This window comes from Pseudopipra pipra, chromosome 17, assembly GCF_036250125.1.
Source record: "Pseudopipra pipra isolate bDixPip1 chromosome 17, bDixPip1.hap1, whole genome shotgun sequence".
NCBI lineage: Eukaryota > Metazoa > Chordata > Aves > Passeriformes > Pipridae > Pseudopipra > Pseudopipra pipra.
In genome coordinates this window covers 3,392,068-3,404,132 of record NC_087565.1, presented here as the reverse complement: position 1 = coordinate 3,404,132, position 12,065 = coordinate 3,392,068, and the positions used below count along the sequence as shown (strand labels likewise).

Genomic DNA, 12,065 nt, shown 5'->3' with positions numbered 1-12,065 from the left:
CCCTCCCCTCATCCCAAGCTCCCATCGGGAATTGCAATGGGGTGGTAGGGGCTGAGCTAGGGGTGCACAGGGGGCACACCTGGGTGCAGACACCGGGCAGGGGGATGGTGGTTTCATGTTTGGAGGGCTGCTGAGGTGAGGGGGGACACACTGGGGCTGCTTGTCCCAAGAGCCCTGTGGAGCCTCCCCACTGCAGCAGAGACACAGCTGGTGGGATGGGAGATGATGGGTCATGGGTTCTGCAGTTGCACCTCGTGCCCCACGAGGCAGAGCTGGGGATGCCTGGCCATGATGGTGACAGCCAGGGTCCCACAGGGTGGTGGGTGCTGGTGATGAGACCCAGGGTCCCACAAGGTGATGGGTGCTGGTAATGAGACCCAGGGTCCCAGGGGCTGGTGGGTGGGTGCTAGTGATGAGACCCAGGGTCTCAGGGGGTGGTGGGTGCTGGTGATGAGACCCAGGGTCCCAGGGGGCGGTGGGTGCCAGCAGTGGCGCCCGGACGGCGGCTGTGAGTGGGAGAGGAAGCAGCCAAGAGCAGCCCCAGCCCCAGCCCGCCTGCGAGGAGGGGCAGGAAGCTGGAATAAATCCCAGGAAGGGCTGCCTGGCTCCAGCTGGTCTGGGCTGCAGCGGATGGAGCTGGGAACGGGAAGGGAGAAGGCGGGAGGGGAATGCGCAGGGGCTTTCTCAGGCCTCGGCCCCGCTCCAGCTGTGCCGGCAGCCCCAGCACATCTGCAACCCTGGCTCAGCATCGTCCTGCGGACATGGGGGGCTGGAGGCTCAGTGCAGCCCCAGGGCTGACCTGCGGATGGCACCGGGAGAGGGGACCTGGACACAGCTCAACCCCAGCCAGGGCAGGAACAGCCCCAGTTTGGGGGTCCTGGTCACTGGGGGGTCCCCCAGCCTGACCCGTGCTGTCTGTGCTGCCTTCCCTGCTCCTGCTCCCAGCCCTGCGTGCCGGAGTGCGGGGCTGGGTGCTGCCAGGACTGAGTGCTGCCGGTCCTGGGGTGCCGATTGTACCCTGTCCCCACTGTCACAGCAGCACAGGCAGCCCCGCGGCCCCTCGCTGGCCTGGCGCGGCCGTGCCCTGTGTGGTCCCGGCGTGGCGAGGAGGGGGCGGCCGGGGGCTTTGATGTGCTCGGCTGCCGGGCAACCCCTGCTCGGCGCAAAGCAGCCGCCCCCCGGCTGCCCCCCCGGCCGGGCTGAGCCCCGCCAGCGCCATATGGCCGAGGCCGCTGTTACCGCTCCGCACGCCCCGTTCCCAGAATTGAGATGGAAATGAAGCTCTGTGTTCTGCCGGACAACACTGCTGCGCTGTGCCACGCAGGGACCCCGCGGCCAGCTGTGGACAGAGCAGCGTCCCGGAGCCACACCAGTAGCCTCAACCCCAGCACCTCATCCCCAGCACCCCAACACACGCAGGGATGGGGTGAGGGTGTCCTGCTACCCGGGGGCATCGCATGGGCCGGGGCAGCCGGAGTGGCTGTGCCACATGTGCCAAGGCGGCTGTGCCACGCGTGCCGTGATACCCACCACGGCCGGGAAGGCCGTCCCCGTCCCCGCGCCGCTCGGGGTGGCCGGTGCCCGGGGCCGCGGGGTCCGGCCCGTCCCGGCATTGTTGGCGGCGCAGCTGGCGGTGGCGGCGGCCGGCCGGCGGCCCTGAAAGACATTCCTGCGCACAATGTCCCCGGCCTCCCGCCGCGGCCCGGCCACTGCCGCCAGATGGGGGCTAATTAGCAGCTTTGAGAGCCGCGGTGGGAACCGGGCAGCACCGGGCCCTCCGCCGAGCCCTGAATGGAGGGGGCGACCCCAGCGCCATGCCCACCCTGGGAACCGCCACTGCACCGGGCTGGGGGACACAGGGAGGAGGGACACAGGGAGGGACAGAGTGATCCAGCTCCCCCCCAGCCAGACTGGCCTGGTTGATATCCATCCATGCTCCCCAGGATTGCTGCTCCCCCCCAGAGGAGGAAGAGGAGGGGAGGCCCTCGGTTCCCTGCATGCTGGGGGAGGCAAAGGCAGGCACGGGAGGGTTTACCCCCAAACCCACCCCCACAAAGGGTAGGGGGGCTGCTCTGGCACCTGGGCACACACGTTGGTGTGCAAGGTGAAGTGTAGGTGTGCATGAGAGTGCATGGATGTGCACACACGCACGTGTGTATGTGTGTGCCTGCACGTGCATCCATCTTTCTGTGTTTGTGTGTGTGCACTTGTGGCTGTGTTTGTGCTCCATAGGTTTATGTGCGTGAATTTTCCTGTGCATGTGTTTGGGTATGTTCCACACACATCTGTGTGTGCGTGCACGTGTGTGAGCACACGCACACTCACCCCCTGTGTGTCTGTACACACGTGCACCCACACCCTCGTGTCACTGTGCACACGCCCGTGAGGGTACAGGCTGCAGCTCTGCCTGCTCTCTCCTCCGCACCGTTTCACGCTGCTCGGCGTGTGCCGGGGTCCTGCCCGGGGCCGTCCCGGAGCGCTGCCTGCCCTCCCCGCAGGTGCGGGGTAATTAGCAGTAACCCTAATTACATCCCGGACCGGGAGCCCTTCGGGGCAGGGACTGGTTGTCTCTCGTGCGGAGGCTGCAGCCGCACCAGCGGAACCTCCGCCGGTTTCCCCGGCAGCAGGATCGTGCCCGCGCTGCCCCACGCACCCAGCGCCTGACTCTCCTGCCTCCTCCCCGGTGAACCCAAACCTGGCGACCCCGCCACCGAGCAGCTCTACGGAGGTTTGAGCGCCGGGACTGGGCTGCGAGCGGGAGACACCGAACCGGGGAGGGGGGGCGCACGGCACAGGGTGTCCCCGGTGGGGATGCCCGTGTGCCCGTGTCACCCCGGGGTCCCGGTTCCCCCCGTGGGGTCCCGGTGCCCCCGCGATGGTTCTGGTGCCCCCGTGTCCCCGTGGGGGTGGCGGTGTCTCCGTGGGGGTCCCGGAGCCCCCCGCGGGGGCTGCAGGTGTGTGTCCCCGCCCCGCCCCCGTCGCCATGGGCACCGCCCGCCCGGCGCCGCGCTGACAGCGAGCGGGGTTTTATGAATGGGTGACGTCACGGCCCTGGCGTCTCACGGTCTGAGCCGCCGGGGAGGACGGGGGGGCGGCGGGGAGTGAGGGGGGGCCGAGATCTCGGAGGGGCACCGGGGGCCTGGAGGGGGCGAGGGGCGAGCGGGACTGCGGGAAGCCCGACACTAGGAAGCCCGCGGGGCAATTACCCGCGCTAATGGCGGGGTAGAGCGGGCGCTCCGCACTCCCGTAGCCCCCACAGCCCAAGTTCGCCACTGCCTTCTCCCCTCCATTGCCCCTTTAAGACGCTGCCCTTCCCGGGCGCTTGAATGGAGTGGGCGGGGCCGTCCCCGCCCGCTCCGCGCCGCCATTGGTCGAGACGCTCCTCGCGGCCCCGCCCCCCGGTCGGCGGCGCTCTATAATTGGCGCGGCGAGGTGCGCGCTCGGCTGTTCCGCCGCAGGGTCCAAGTGCCGGCCGTCCCGCCTGGCCCCGCAGCCCCGAGACATGAAGGTCGCTGCTCTCGCCCCTTCGCCGCTGCCCGCGGGCGTCGGCGGCGCGCTGAAGGCCGTGCGGCCCGGGGAGGCCGCCCACTGCGGGCCGGTGCCGGGGGTGTCCCCCGGGGCGGCGGAGCAGGCGGCCGCCGCGCTGCTGTACGACATGAAGGGCTGCTACTCGCGGCTACGGGCGCTGGTGCCGACGCTGCCGCGGCACCGGCGGGTCTCCAAGGTGGAGCTGCTGCAGCACGTTATCGACTACATCTGGGACTTGCAGCTGGCGCTGCAGTGCGGGCCCCCACGCCCCGCCGCCGCCGGGGACCCCCCTGAGGTGAGTGCGGACCCTCCGGCACCGACCCGGTCCCGCGCTCCCGCCGGGCAGCACCGGCGTCCCCCGGACCCTCCTTCCCACGATCCGCACCGCCCGCTTTCCTTCCCGGGGATGTCCTTTCTTCCTGCCCCCTTCCACCCCCGTCGTCCCCGAAACCCCTCTGGCAAGTATTGACCGGCAGCTTCGTCCCCCTTTCCCGCAGGCTCCGTGCATTCCTGCTGCTGACAGGATCCTCTGCCGCTGAGACCGCTCGGGACCCGCCACGGACGACATCCCCGGGATCCCGGCCCCGCCACGGACCTCGTTCGTCCCCGGGATCCCGGCCCCGAGTGCCACGGCTCGCCTGCATCCCTGGCCCCCGGCAGCGCTGCCCTGGGGGTCCCCCCGCAGTCTGGGCAGAGGGTGCCGCGGGCCGTAATCCTTCCTTCTCAGATTGCTGAGAGCATTCCCCGTATTGTATATTACAATGATGCTGGAGAATATTGTTCTACAATAGCTGGAGTTTTGTTATTAAACAAGCCCTGATGACCACACATGCCTCTTCTTCCTGCCCCTCACACCCCTCCCCTGGGGTTTGGGGGTGCTCAGCCCCGGGGATGTGAGCCTCCATCAAACTGGGGGGGGGCTTGTGCAGACCAGTGTGGGCTGGGTGGGTGTGCTGTGGGGTACAGGGACTGGGCCCCTGTGGTGGTGCTGGGGAGGGGGTCTCTCACGGATTGGTCCCAATTCCCTGTGTGCTGGCCTTTCCCAGAGCCCACAGAGCCTCTCCCAGTGGCTCCCGTGGGGTCCATATCTCACTCCCTCCTTCACTCCTTGGGCTCAGACATGGGGGATTGGAGGCAGACACAGGAGGAAAGACTGCACACCAGTTTCTGTGGTGGGATAAAGCAGCAGCACTGGGATGCATCTTCCCCTGGTCAGGTACCTTGCTGGGATGATGACACGGAGGGGACAGTGCTGGGAGCCAGGTGTGGGACTCTGTGTCCAGATGGGGAGTGTGGGGGTCCTCATCTCCCTGGGCAGTGGTTTGCCCTGTGGGGTTCCCTTACTCTGTTTCCCAGCTGGGCCACCTGCACCCAGCAGCCTTCCCACGGCTCCTACAGTCGCTGCTGTGTCAGGACTGGGGTGCAGTGGTGGTGCTGTAGGAGATGCTTTGCATTGCAGTGTCCTGGGGGGGTGGAGAACAAGTCCTGGAGTGCTGCTCTCTGTGGCCCCACCCGTACTGCCCCAGTGGTTCCAGCTCTTCCTGGTGCAACCCCTGCCTGTGGAGACAGAAACCTTTTGGGACAAGGAAATTGCATCAGGGGTTGTGCAACCCTGAGGGCTGGGGGATGCCCCTGGCAGCAGCACTGGCCTGAGCTTCCCTATGACTCACAAACACCTCAAGGACCACACAGCCTCCTGTACCAGATCCCTACGAGCCTGGCGGGAGAAAATTGGAGTGCCTGGAGGGGCTCTTGTTGCTCTAGGGGGACCCTTTAAACCCCACAGGGTTCTGCAGCCAGGGGTTTGGTGCTGGAAGAGGTTGACTGGCCCTGGGCACAGGTGTGTGTATGTGTGAGCCTCTGCACAAGCATTTGTGTGTGTTTGCATGTTCACAGTCACAGCTCTGAGTGTGTCCATGTGTGTCCATGCCTGTCCATGCCCGCTCGTGGTTCCCCAGTCCAGCAGATCCCCTGGGAGGGAGTTGTGACTTGGGGAACCCGGACACTGCCTGGCCCAACCAGCCCTGTCCTGGTGGTGACACAGCAGTGGGGGACACTTAGCGGGCTGTCAGGGCTTTGGGGTTCCTGTGGGTGAACCTGTCCATCATCGGATGGGTCCCCTTTGTCATCCCCACTGGTTTCCCCTCCATCACCCTCCAGGTCCTCTTTATCACCCCCACTGATGCCCCCTCTGTCGCCTGGCTCCGTTCCTGTCCCAGAGCGCGGCACTGTCGGGGCGGTGGGTCCCTCTCCTGGTGTCCGCTCGCACTGCACGGCCTGGACTGGACTCCCGGAGGAGTCCAGAGGACGCCGGGACAGGGAGAACCGGTGCCGGGGGCTCTTCTCGGCCCGGGGGCGGTGCGGGAGGCGCTGGGGCTCTTCCCGTGCCGTGTTCCCCAGTGCCGTCCTTACCTGTTCGTTGCTGGCAGACGTGGAATCCCCAGCTGGAGCCGGGGCGAGGCGGGCTCCCTGCGTGGCTCTGTGTCCCCACGTCTCTGCCTGACCCTCTGCCCAAGCCCCGCGTGCACCACGACCGAGCCCTGGCGATGCAGCCCCGATCATCACCTCCCCCTCAGGGCACGGGGACAACACGGTGTGGCCACAACCGGGAGCTGGGGAAGGGGCTGCCGGAGCCAGCCCAGGCTCGGAGCGGGGCCGGCGCGGCTGATCCGCCTCACACGTGCCGGGATGCCGGATGCGGCAGCACCAGGATGCACCAGAGAGCCCCAGGGAGTGCCCAACCCGCGGGCACCTGCGCCCCAACCGGTCCCTCGGTGTTTTCGTGGGACCTGATTCATCCCGGAAGGGATTAGGAACTGGGGAACAGGGTGACGTTCTGGTCTGACCAGGACCCTGGATGGACAGTGGTGACAGAGCCTGTCCCTGTTGTTTGCTGCCACGTACGGTCCTGGGGACACGGCGTAGCTGGGAGCCATGGTGGGACCTGCGGTCCCCGTGATGTGGGACACCCTGCCCGCCTGCCATGGTGAGTGTTGGCACAGAGAGGGGGCACCCGGGGGTAGAGGGGCTGTGGTGGGCGTAGGGATGGGGGTCAGGGTCAGTGCTGGCCTTTGGGATGCTGTTGGGGGCCATGGCCATCACTGCAGCCATGGGTGGTGGCACTGGGGGTCTCAGGCAAGTGGAAGCTGCTCTCAAGGGCTCCATAAGGTACGTTATGGAGGGGGTTGTGGTCTCTTTTGTGAAGTTGGCCATGGGCTCTACATTCTCTTATGGTGCTGGGATGAGGTCCTGGCCCTCCTGGAGGGATTTCTGGGTCCCCCAGGCTGGATCCAGGAGGGCAGCTGGACCCCTGTCAGTCATAGCCCATGGCTCTGTCCAGCTGGAAGGATTCACTCCAGCTGGGGAATAGTCCCACTGATGGGCTGCTCCTTCCCTGCAGCCAGGGGCTTTCAGAGGGGAATGCACAGTTCTGCTCTTACTCTGACTGCCCTGACCTTCCCACCACTTCCCTGGGGGCTGTCACTGCACCTCGGCCGCCCTGGTCCCCACTGAAGATTGGGTGACCCTACACAGCGTTCCCAGAGCCCTTCCCAAAGTGGGAACAGCTGCTGCTCCCCAGCACAAGTGGGTCTAGCCCTGTTTGCCCCAGCGCAGCCCCCCTGTCCCAGGACCAGCTCACCGTGTGCCCCCACTCCTGTGCCCCCAGGCAGGGCACAGCCGAAGCCCCTGGTGACCCTGGCCCAGCCGTGTCTCTGTGTGTCCCCACATGCCAGTCACATGCCCCTGTGGGGTGCCCTGGTGGGTTCCCCTGGCTCCTGTGCACCTCTGTGGTGGGGGGTCAGCAGCAGGCTGTGGGGGACCCCCTGTTCCTCCTCTCCCACGGTGGGCGCGAGTGGGGAACAACGGCAGAACCGGCTTCCCCTTTGAGTCACGGGTTGGGCAAGGCCGGGCTTTCGGTGGCCGGAGTGCTGTGGTGTCCCCACATGTGCTGATGTCACCCGGGACTCCCTGTCCCCGATATAAGTCTTGGCTTTGCTGGTGCAGAGGGAGAGGGTCTCTGCACCAGCTGCGTGTCCCCAAGCCATGTCCTCCGCTCCAGCCTTCAGGTGCCAGCACCGTCCTCGAGGTGTCGCGTGGCTCTGCCTCCTGCTCCTGCTGCCTGTCTGTGTCCCTGCCACCGTCACCAACCCTGGCATCAAGGCCTGGCTGACCCGAAGTTCGCTGGAGTTCGGTGAGTCTGTGCCCCTGACTGGGCAGGGGTGGGGGAGGCCAGTGGGAGGTGATGCCCGGACCAGTAAGGATGGGGGATGGAGGGGACCAGTGGGCACCTCCAGGAATGATGCCAAGCCTGACAGGGATGAGGGATGTAGGAGCCACCCTGGACCTGTCTTCTTGCCCTCCTGGCACCCTGGGGACCCCAGCCCCTTCCTTGGTGTCACCATAAATTCCCACTTTGCCCCAGGCCGCCACTTTGGGCTGGAGCTGTTCCAGTCTACGCTGCAGAAGGAGCATGAACTGAACCTGACAGGATCCTACAACATCCCGCTCCTGGGGAACCTCACCTACACTGTGCCACGGTAAGAGCTGCCCCTCTGGTCCCTGTCCTCGTCCCTGTCCCCATCCCTGTCCTGGACACAGCCATCAGCCCAGTGTTCCCGTGTCATGCAGGATCCACATCCATGAGCTGCAGATGAACGACTCCACGCTGGACTTTGCCGAGGACGTGGGGGTGAGGCTGATGGTGCAACGTGCCCAAATCCAGCTCAGCGCCGACTGGGCAGCCCAGCTGGGTGCCATGTGAGTCCTCGTGGGGACAGGGACGGGAACCTGGCTGGCTCAGGGTGGCTTGATGTCACTGCTGTGCTCACCTGCTCTGCCCCCAGCCAGGACAGTGGCTCTGTGGAGCTCCGCATGCGGGACCTGGCTGTGGCAGCGGTGCTGGGGGTGAGCGATGATGGCAGCGGCCGCCCCACGGTGTGGAGTGCTGGATGTGACACCCACGGCACCGACCTGCACATGGAGTTTCACCGTGGATACAGGTGATGCCAAGACCCCCACTCAGTCCTGTTCCTGGAATGTGGGGACTCCTGATGCCCCAGCCAGGGTGGTGAGCTGGGGGGTGTCGGGGGTGACCTGATCACACCACTCTGCCCCACAGCTGGATCTACAACCTGCTGGCACCGCTGCTCCAGAGAACCCTACGGCAGCAGCTAAACAAGCAGGTGGGTGCTCAGCCCCTGTGCCATGGGGTGCCGGTGTCCCTGTCCCCCCTCAGCCCAGCAAGAGGCTTGGGCACCCCCATTCCTGGGCTTGCTGATGCCCTGCTCTGCTTCCAGCTCTGCCTTGAGCTCCAGAGGGGCATTGACAAGCTGGATGCTGCCCTGAAGCACATGAGAGGTGGGTGAGAGGACCCCAGGACCAGGGATGGGCAGGGTGGTCCCAGGGGCATGGACAGCCCCACTGTGGGACTAGATCCTGTCAACCCCTGTGCTGACGGTGCTGGGGCTGTGGGAGGGGGCTGGTGGTCCCACTCCCCCCAACTCCTCCCCATCCCTGCAGTGTCCACACAGCTGGATGCCTTTGCTGCCATTGACTACTCCCTGCTGGGACCGCCGGCCTTCACAGCGGAGCACGGGGACATCGTCCTCAAGGTAATACCACCCTGGGCATCCCTGGGGCAGATTTGGGAACAGGGAAGGGGGGAGCCTGGCTGAGCCTCACATCAATCTGTCTGTCTGCACAGGGGGAGATCTTCAGGGTGGGCATGTACCAGCAGAGACGCTCAGCACTGCCGGTGGCACTGCCCGTGGCACTGCCCATGTCTCTGCCCGTGGCACTGCCCTTGGCACTGCCCACACTGACGCCCAAGGCACTGCCCGTGGCACGTGAGCCCATGCTGCTGATGGCTGTCACCGAGTTTGTTGCCAACTCAGCCGCCTTCACGTACTTCACGGCTGGGGCCCTGCGCAGGAACATCTCCAGTGACATGGTAGGGACATCTGGAGGGCAGAGCTGTCCCCACTGGGGTGTCCCCGCGCCCACCTGTGCCTCGACCCCAGTACCCTGACCCTTCCCTGCCTTCCAGCTCCCACAGAGGTTCCCATTCCAGCTGAGGACCAAGAGCATGGGGGTCTTCTCCCCACAGGTGAGTGGGACAGGACACAGGGAGAAGGGAACACAGGTGGGACATTTGATAGGACAGGATGCAGGGTGGATGGGACATGGGATGAGACACAGGTAGGATGGGATTGCAGGAGGAATGGAACATGTGATGGGATACAGGAGGATGGGACACAGGTGGGAAGGGATGTGGGAGGGACAGGACAGGGGTTGGGGTGCAGGGGAGGTGGGAGATGGGATGGCACGTGGGCAGCATGAGACACAGGGACACAGGGTGCAGGGGAGATGGGACATGGGATGGGATGCAGGCAGGATGAGATGCAGACAGAATGGAACACAGACAGGACAGGACATGGACGTGTGAGGGGCAGGACACATTGCCCACCCTGCCCGCACCCTGCCCAGGCCAGGGCAATGGTGGAGCTTGGGTTGGGGCCCATGGTGGTGGCAGTGCCAGTGTGGCACTGTGCCATCCCAGCCCTGTCCCCTCCAGCTGCAGGAACGCTACGGGGACCAGCCCATGGAGCTGCACCTCTGGGCCCGCCGGCAGCCCCTGCTCTCCTGCCACCCCGACGCCCTGCACGGGACCCTCTTCAGCTCTGCCGAGGCCTTTGTGGTGCTGCCCAACACCACCCGTGTCCCCGTCTTCCTGCTGAACATCGTGAGTGGCTGCTGCTGCCACGGCTTGGGGAGCCAGGGGACTCCAAAGGGCTGGGCTGGGGCTGGCCTGCCTGTGCTCCTGGCAGGGGCCATGCTGGGTGACACTGGAGGGATATTGGGTGATGATGGGTTGCAGACACTGCCATGGTCTCTCCAACACCTCTTCTTGCCACAGGATGCCAACGTGACAGGAAAGCCAACCATCACCAGGAACAGGCTCGGGGGGACTGTGAGACTGACAGGGTGAGTGTCTGATCCTGAGCTGGGTCTGGACTCCCCTGGGACGTACCTGGGGAGCTCCCCATTCCCCACCTCTGGCCATTTGCCTCCCTGAGTCCCGTATTGCCTGCTCAGACTCCATCCTATCCCTGGCTCTCACCCATGCCAGCTATACTGGCACTAGGTCCTCACCTGAACCCACTCTGCTGGGCTCCCAGTCTCACCATGGAGCTCAGCCTCTCCCTACCCTGGGAAGGGACAGTTCCCATCCTTGTGCCTGGCTCTGACCCTGATCTTTTCCTTCAGACTCAGCGTGACACAGGTGGCATCAAACGTGGGCCCTGTGGAGGTGAGTGGCTGTGCCAGGGAAGCCAAGGGGAGCCTTGGATTCCACATCACCTTGGGAGCAGGGTCTGAGGGGTCTGGGGGGTGCAGTGGACCCTGTGCAAGGCAAGCCTGGCAGGGGGCTGAGCCCTGCCTGCACCATGGACCTCTCTGCCTGTCCTGCAGGTGAAGCGCCTGGAGACTCTGCTGAAGTTTGGGCTGTGGCTTTTTGGGGTGCCCCGAGCAAACAGTGAGTGCTGTTCCCATCCCGTCCCCACCCCACTTCCCCCAGCTGCACCAGGGCCACCTCCCCTTATGCCTCTGTCTCCCCACAGAGTGGCTCCAGGCTGGCATCCCTCTGCCTCTCCCACATGGTCTCAGCCTGCTCAGGCCCCGAGTTTCGCTGCAAGAGGTGAGTGCCACCACTGTCCCCTCTTCCCTGTGTCCCCTGTGTCCCCCATGTCCCCTTTCTCACCCTGACTCCCTGCAGGACTTCGTGCTCATCGCCACGGACCTGCAATATGAGCCATGAGATCTCCTGCCTCGTGGGAACCCTCCAACCATGTCCCTGTCACCATCCCGGCGCCATTGTGACCCTGTGGCTGGCAGAGCCGCCTGCCCGTGGGACTCAAAGACACCCCCCCTCCTTGGCAGGGATTAAAACTGGGAGCATGGCTCAGCCCAGTGTGCTGTGGGGTGTCTTGGGGAGCCTCCTCAGCCATGTCCCCCAGCTCCCATTCCCAGCTCCGGGATGGGCATCGCCTTGTCCATGGCTGTGTGGGGCTCCGGCCGTGCCGGGGTGGGGGTCCCATCCTCTGTGGGGGGCTCATGGTAACTGGGAAGGGGGCTGGTGGCCCTCGGGGACCGGGGTTCCCCCTAATCCTAGCGGCTGTGTTTGGCCATGGAGGTCCCCTCTGCCCCCGCCCGCCGCATCCGCTGCGGCTGCAGCTCCGCGCAGCTTCTCCCGCTGCCCACGGGATGGTGCTCGTGTCCGTGGGCTCCCACCGCATCCCGCCGGGCCATGGAGCCCGTCAGGGCCCGGCCGCTGCCCCCCACGCTCCGGGGGTCCTCCGGAAGCGACAGGGGGGTCTGGGGAAGGCTAAGCTGCGCAGGGAGCGTCCAGCGGTGGGAGGGATATGGGGGTGGCTCGGTGTCCCCCACGCTTGTGACACCCCGAAAAAGCCCCAGTGTTTGTGGGGTCCTACCCGCGTGGGGTTCAAACTGTGCCAGAATGAGCCCCCCACAAAGGGAGG

At 65.8% G+C, this 12,065-nt stretch overlaps 2 protein-coding genes across 2 annotated transcripts; both read left to right on the top strand.

Annotated features, from left to right (window-relative positions):
• The first annotated feature begins 3,447 nt into the window (after positions 1–3,447).
• On the top strand, positions 3,448–4,354 carry ID1 (inhibitor of DNA binding 1). The gene is made up of 2 exons (XM_064673794.1): positions 3,448–3,823; positions 4,026–4,354. The coding sequence occupies exons 1-2, from the start codon at positions 3,503–3,505 to the stop codon at positions 4,065–4,067; spliced, it is 363 nt and encodes a 120-aa protein (XP_064529864.1). The 5' UTR covers positions 3,448–3,502; the 3' UTR covers positions 4,068–4,354.
• Positions 4,355–6,406: 2,052 nt separating this feature from the next.
• LOC135423834 (bactericidal permeability-increasing protein-like) lies at positions 6,407–11,482 on the top strand. Its single transcript, XM_064674474.1, has 16 exons — positions 6,407–6,514; positions 7,589–7,720; positions 7,952–8,066; positions 8,158–8,286; positions 8,373–8,528; positions 8,648–8,711; positions 8,826–8,886; positions 9,049–9,140; positions 9,233–9,478; positions 9,575–9,634; positions 10,103–10,270; positions 10,445–10,512; positions 10,795–10,837; positions 10,999–11,062; positions 11,148–11,224; positions 11,303–11,482. Exons 1-16 carry the CDS (start codon positions 6,463–6,465, stop codon positions 11,342–11,344), a joined length of 1,569 nt encoding a protein of 522 aa, XP_064530544.1. The 5' UTR covers positions 6,407–6,462; the 3' UTR covers positions 11,345–11,482.
• Positions 11,483–12,065: the final 583 nt, after the last annotated feature.